This window comes from Clupea harengus, chromosome 19 (assembly GCF_900700415.2).
Source record: "Clupea harengus chromosome 19, Ch_v2.0.2, whole genome shotgun sequence".
NCBI classification, from domain to species: Eukaryota; Metazoa; Chordata; class Actinopteri; order Clupeiformes; family Clupeidae; genus Clupea; species Clupea harengus.
The window spans coordinates 22853528-22860522 of record NC_045170.1 but is presented as its reverse complement, the minus strand read 5'-3'; the positions used below and the strand labels follow the sequence as shown (position 1 = coordinate 22860522).

Here is a 6995-nt window from a genome sequence, read left to right as displayed (position 1 = left end):
TAATGATGCATCTAACTCACCTCTAACCAGTGCTGCTCTCAGTATGCTGATGGTTGAAGCATTGTTCTCTGATATTCCCCTCATGTGTGTTAAAAATCTCAATCTTTTAAACTTTATTGTTTCAATTTTAATAGAGGAAAGGAAGATTCCATGTCCCCTTTCTTGCAGCTTTAATCTTTATTTTCTGATCTATTCCTCTCATTTTTAAATTTCCCAAATAAGCTACCTCTCCCTCTGTCATTCTGACATATCTTGCTCAATTCGCGTTTGCAATTTGTTTCATCATATAATGTAATGTTAAAGAAATGTCCCTTTAATGGACAGCACTATATACATCTATATATATCTCAAAAGTTGTTTTATTTGGACAAGATGTAATGGCCAAATATGGATTTTCTTGGCACTGTCGTTCAGTCAGATGTCCATCTAGCTAACTAATTTTAGAGACTTTCACAAAAAAGGACGCTCAGAACTCTCCAGTTGTTTTTCTTAATTTATTATTAAAAATGACATAAATAAAACTCAAGTTGAGTCCAACAAATACAAATAGATAGATCTGTACATGGTTTCTTTTTTTTCTTTGTCTTTTCACAATCAGAAAACACAAGAGTGAACACATAAAGTAAGCTTTCTTCTCACTTTCAAAATACAAGTCACTTCTCATTGCCATCACACAGTCATTTCCTCAAGAGACACCTTCATATGACCACCAGAGAATACAGAAATAATAATTATTTATTTACACATATACACAAACAGATCATCAAACTTTAGTTATAATAATAATAATAATAATAGTATTAATAACAATAATAATTATTATTTTAAATTGAACAAAAATGTAACAGTAGACAGTTAAATGCCATCATTGGCCCCATGCTCAGGTTTGAGAGACCACTGCTTCTTTTATAGACCCTCCAAGTCTGAGTTTACTGAGTTCTGTCTCTAATGATTGTCTCACGCCAGGGTACGATTGTCAGTGCGCCACCCGCCCATTGGTGACAACGACTGACAGAAACACATTGGCCCGAGAAGAGACGCTGGCTTCGTATTAATGCCCGGCTGGGTTTTAAGCCTTCCTGCTGTCCACCAGCTGAAGCCTCCCAAAGCTCTGTAAAGCTGAAGAGCTAACGAGGTGAAGTCTGTTCAAACACAAGCCGTTCCAGAGTCCCGCCTCACAAGCATGCCAGAGTCCTGTCTGTGTAAGACTGGGTGATTTTGGGTGATTTGGGGTTCCCTCTTCTTCAGAACCAACTGAGGTTTGGTGAAACTGTTTGTCTGTTTGTTTGTTTGTTTGTTAATCACTGGCGTAGCATTCTCAGTAGCTCTGTGCCACCGGTGCCCAGGAGGCGGTGAGTCGGGCGATGGAGCTCTCGAACTGGGTGTCCCCCATGCCGGCGTCGGTCAGGCTCGGATCGTACATGGAGGAGGGGGAGGAGACGGGCAACGAGGAGGTGAGACCCGAGTAGGACACGGAGGAACCGCGCAGGAACTGAGACGTTAGGCCGCTGGGGATAGAACCAGACGTGGAACCGGACTGAGCGATGGTCGTCCCAGCAACCGACCACAGGCTAGGGTACTGGCTACAGATTGACACAGAGAGGAAGAGTCAGTTAGCAAGTACTTTAAACTCAAAGCGTACTTTAGGGAGAGAGAAAAAAAATCGCGAAAGATCTACAGATTATTGTATTCAGTAAAAGGAAATGAAATTATTCAATTTCACTATACATACACATTTATATTCATCACATTTGAGAATGGTCATATATTTTAAATGATGTATTGATAATCTTACCTGGTGTTGGAGGTGGTGTTGGTAGTGTGGGCCAGGGTGCCCATTCCACCGGAGTTGGGGATCTGCAGGGCCGACCAGCTGTCATGGGTGCCCAGGCCTCCTGATGAGTTATCCATATATTGGTCTACAAAGACAAAGAAACATTTGTTAAAAAAATTATAATAATAAAAAAATATCTTCATCAGATTATATATTGGTAGAAATATTCTCTCTCTCAGTTATGACAGAACTGAATGCCAGACTAATGTTTGGGTATTTATATTATTCCTCATTTGTTTTCAATTTTGGATCATTGACTAAAGCAAACTACAGAGTTATTATAACAGTTATTTATCCACTTGTTCTCAAGTGTAACTACTATATAAGCCCTTCTGTAACTACCACTGTGACTCCAACACCTCTGTAACAATAAGCCCTGTGTCTCACAGTGCTGTAAGGAAACTTCAGGTCAGGCCTTACTTGTGGCGGTGGTTCTGTGGGGGTAGTGGCTGGGGTATGGTGCAGCCCGGTGGTTCCTCAGGCTGGAGTAACGTTCACAGTACGACCCCGACGAGTGGCCCCCGGTCCCGGTGAACTGGGGAGGGCTGCTATTGGGACAGATGGGACCGTTGCTGGGCAGGAACCAACCGCCAACTACGCAGGGAAGGGAAACAGAGAGAGGTCGTTATTAGAGAACTGTGGCAGCCATGTTGGAAGGTGAGCTGAATAGCTGCTGACATGGTCTCCTGAAGCTTTAGGAGGAGACTTACGTTGTGAATAGCCGGCCTGCTGGTTGTCTGTGCCGTGGTCGGGAATGTCCTTGTGATCACTTCTACTTTTCAAAAAAGAAAAATTCAAATTCAAACCTCTGTTTCACTTAAGACAGACATTCACAGTAATCAGGATTAACATAAACTGGCTAAAGAACACTACACATCTGTAGATCATAGTGTATAATGTCCATATAAAGTGTATGATATAGGGTGGTATGCTTATAGGATATAGTTTGGTCTGTTTTGACACTCAAAAAAACACTTCAGTGACTGAGTTGTTGTTTACCTCTCTTTAGCATCCAGGAAGGCCTTGGCAAAGGGGTTGTGTTTGATCTTCAGAGCTGTGATCTAAAGGAGAGAGAGGAAATGATAGTAAGCCATCAGGCCCCACTTGTCCCCTGGAGATTTAGGTAGGCAAGCTCTGTTTGCAGTGCTAATGAAGGGAACACTCACCTCCTCGTTCTGATATGCGGTGACAGCAATGAACTGGGTTGCAGGGAAAGACTGGCTGCTGATCATTTTCTGAACGCCACCAACTTTTACGATGTGTAATCTGGGTTCATACTTGTGCAAGGAATTCAGCATAATCTTTTTTTTAAAAAACAGCCATTGAGATGAACGTTAGACTCACATACAGAAGTGTAATTGTGTCATACAATGTACAGAAAATAATTGACTGTGCCAAATACAAAAGTTGAAGACTAACTATACTCATTTTGCATACATAACACAGAAAACTTCAAAAACGTCCTTGACCACACACAGCGATACAAAGTTTTCTTTGTGTACAATGTGGGTATTTTGTTTAAACTATTCATCTGAAATATACCAATAAAAGAGAGCTGCCAAACTAAATAATCTTTATAAATGTACTAAATGATTTTTACCTGGCCACCTCCATTGAGTTTGTTGGACAGTTTGACTTTACTAAAGGAGACAGGCGCTTTCATCCAGTGTGCCCCGAAATTCGGCGAATCTGGATGGATGTAGACGCAACTGGGGCTCTGGGGCTCGGGCTTGCCGCCGGGTACCCACTCGCCATTCACGTACTTCCAGCGGTTGTTGTCCGCAGCGACGAAGTCAAGCAGGACGGAGTACATGGCGTTGGGATCTAGGCCCGAGAGGTTTGCTCGCAGAACTGGAAACATCCGCCTGAATAATAAAACATGAGGTTAGTTTGGTTGATAGACAGCTTGATTTCACAAAGTACCGCGATTGTAATACTCAGTTTAGCCTTCTGTCAAGCCACTGCTTTTGGCCAGCAGTGTGTAAAGCATGACTCTCTGACTTCCAGGCCTATGTTGTCGCATAGAGGTTGTTCAACTACCCTTCTCTTAATATATTGGCCGGTATATCTGGGAAATAAATCTCTAGGTGTAGTTCGCGTTAGAACTTCAAAAAGACACATACTAGAAGTGATAAAGGTTAACAGACATTTTAGGCCTAAAATGTGACCTCAAAGTTAGGAGTAGCTAGGACATAGCACAAATGCCCCATAGAAAAAAAACAGCATACCTTCCAGTTTTGGTTACGATCATCTCGTTGGTTAGTTCTTTGAACTTTCCCCACAGGTCTGCGTCCTCTAGCTCGAGTTTAATATCCCGCTCTGAAGCGTCGCCCTTCTCGCTGCCTTTCTGAAACTCGGTCTCCACGGCACTGAGCAGATGATCCAGACGCTGGTCGGTGTTGGAAGAAGTCATAGTTCCTGAGAATAATCTGTCACAAGTCCGATTGCAAACCACGGCTACCACGGTCCTCTGAGGATTTGATGTTTGTGAGGCAACCAGGTTTTTTGACTACGGAGATGGTGTCCCGCGGTTTTAAAAGCCCACCAAAAGACCACATGCTATTAGTAGGCGTGATTAGCACACTGGCCACACCCACACGGGCCTATTAGTACGCAATATTGTTTCTTCAAAAGGGTAAACAGATATTGATACACTGTATCGACTATTTAGGCCTATCTTTGGTGGTGGAAATCTTTTCGGAGAAAATGATTGGGTCTATTAACCAATTTTATAAATTTGTATAAGACTGGCCGATATGAATATTTTTTTTAATGATCCCTAAAAGCAGATTGTTTCAATACTTCAAAGCAATTATTTAATTATGCATCTTCAAAACAGCGTAGACATATTTTGACCATTTTTATTTTAATTAGTTTGATCACGTGTGGGACAAAATCTACTGAAGAAACGTTAAGTTAACGTTAAAAATGTTGGGGCTTGTATAAAGTCTTTAATATGGCAGCAATTTCAAATTCGCTAATGAGTAATGATGATTTTCAAATTGATAGGCCTATATATGAAATTAAGTTTCCTTTAGGACTAGCCTACACAAGATTTGGCCTACCCATACATCTGAGTGAAAAATCTTCCTCGCACGAAAACGGAGGAAGGCCGTCTGCCAGACCAGAGCCCTTTGAACTCAGTTGTATATTTGCGAGTAATGCTAATCTTTTGTTGTCCCAAATACACAAGTGAGAAGTCTTGTGCTTACTAAGGACGGGCCGTTAGGTAGCGGCGATTGCCGCGTCCTGGGTTCCTGCGGAAAGCGTGGATGGTCTCGAGGTGATATGTGCTTTTCCATAATGGGCCCGACTGCCTTCGCACAGACACGCTGTCACTTTCCTCGCGTGTGACAAGAAACGTGTTATTACAGCTAGTTCATAATGGTACCACATTATCAAATCGACTTACCGACAACGTATTAAACAGCTTAGCCGTTTGCACACAGTCTAAAGTATTAAATATTTTCTCGTCTAAGTGGATCAAGTGCTCAAGGCCAATCTGTTTGTTAAAGCTGTAGGTGTGGTGTGAGCAAGGCTACTGGATATAAGTCTACCTTCCAAAGATGACCTAGGGGTCTTCAGTTAAACATCATATAACCTGAATTTTATCAGTTGGACCTTCTACCTTCTTTAGTTATAGGATCATCTTCAAAGGAAAGTTAAGATATATAAAAGAAATATGCCAAGACTAGCAGCTTACTTTCTGTCAGGTACATGACTTTACAGTAAAGTAACCAACTGTTTCTTAAATGTAAATCATATTTAGTATTTTTTAAGTTGGTCCACCATCAGGGCCATGTTTCACTAAAACATTCTGTCTATTTTAACACAGAAATAGTACCAAATGAGCTAAAATGTTTGTGTATACGTCTATGGGATAAACTCTCTCTCTTTCTCTTTCTCTTGCTCTCTCTCTCTCTGTCCCTGTGATGGACTTGGAGTTGAGAGGAGTCTGTGGAATATTCTCTTTCTCTCTCTCTCTCTCTCTCTCTCTCTCTCTCTCGTCTGTCCCTGTGATGGACTTGGAGTTGAGAGGAGTCTGTGGAATATTCTCTTTCTCTCTCTCTCTCTCTCTCTCTCTCTCTCTCCTCTCTCTCTCTCTCTCTCTCTCTCTCGTCTGTCCCTGTGATGGACTTGGAGTTGAGAGGAGTCTGTGGAATATTCTCTTTCTCTCTCTCTCTCTCTCTCTCTCTCTCTCGTCTGTCCCTGTGATGGACTTGGAGTTGAGAGGAGTCTGTGGAATATTCTCTTTCTCTCTCTCTCTCTCTCTCTCTCTCTCTCTCCGCTCTCTCTCTCTCTCTCTCTCTCGTCTGTCCCTGTGATGGACTTGGAGTTGAGAGGAGTCTGCGGAGCGTGACTCTCGTTTCCTGCTGCCCTTCCTCCTTCCCTCAGGTCCCCCTGGGCCGTAAATGCTAAGATGGTCCCTCACACCTTTACATCCCCTGTATTAAGATGACTCTTTCTTCTCGTCCTGTAATAGGCTGCCAGAGGACATCTCTCTCCTGTAATGTCCCAGCTAATGCCCCCCCCCCCCCCCAGGCCGTCTCTTCCCCAGCTATTCCCCCAGCCTTACTCAAAGACTGCTCGGTCATCTAACCAAGCGATGCAGCTTACAGACAGCAGTAGGTACGACCTGTAGTGTAAACATCTTGAAGAATCACTGGATAGTAGGACATACTGTATATTGCCTTCACAGTGTGTACTATTTGTATAATCCATATGTTGCTTGAGAGCCATTAACAGCTAGAACCAAATGTTCTGTATGTATAGACATACTAAGCTAGTTCTGATATGAATGTAAAAAAAAACCTAATTCAAGATGAATAAATTGGGGTTTGTTGTAGGCCCCACAGCTGTACTGAAGGACTGGAGTGGTTTTACACAGCCCCTATGGATCGTCTTTAAGAGTAAGGTAACAGCACGCCAAGAAGCACATGTAGAGATGATGAAAATGTATACTTTGCCAGCAATATTTGAGACAAAAGTCTCTGCTGCATGAATGACTGTTCACATATCTTTATGTGCTTTCCTTGCACTGAAAACAGAGCCCCTGACACAACTTGTTCCTTGCCCAGGTGAAACTAAGCACATAAGCGTTCGTCACAATAAAACACTGGGCTGGGTTTCCAGTTACGGGGTCTCTTAGCGTTTTACGAAG

At 42.5% G+C, this 6995-nt stretch overlaps 1 protein-coding gene across 1 annotated transcript; it reads right to left on the bottom strand.

Annotated features, from left to right (window-relative positions):
- Positions 1 to 850: 850 nt before the first annotated feature.
- On the bottom strand, positions 851 to 4391 carry tbxta (T-box transcription factor Ta). The gene is made up of 8 exons (XM_031586544.1): positions 4063 to 4391; positions 3435 to 3699; positions 3001 to 3135; positions 2834 to 2895; positions 2545 to 2609; positions 2255 to 2428; positions 1796 to 1919; positions 851 to 1583 (listed from the first exon to the last, which is right to left on the bottom strand). Exons 1-8 carry the CDS (start codon positions 4245 to 4247, stop codon positions 1319 to 1321), a joined length of 1275 nt encoding a protein of 424 aa, XP_031442404.1. The 5' UTR covers positions 4248 to 4391; the 3' UTR covers positions 851 to 1318.
- Positions 4392 to 6995: the final 2604 nt, after the last annotated feature.

What these genes read in the sequence shown, in the direction of transcription:
- tbxta (XM_031586544.1), bottom strand. Translation starts at nt 4,247, where the DNA reads ATGACTTCTTCCAACACCGACCAGCGTCTGGATCATCTGCTCAGTGCC. An exon ending in CCGCATATCAGAACGAGGAG is followed by an intron (nt 2,896 to 3,000) that starts GTGAGTGTTCCC and finishes TCTCTCCTTTAG; the next exon opens with ATCACAGCTCTGAAGATCAA. An exon ending in GCAGGCCGGCTATTCACAAC is followed by an intron (nt 2,429 to 2,544) that starts GTAAGTCTCCTC and finishes TTCCCTGCGTAG; the next exon opens with TTGGCGGTTGGTTCCTGCCC.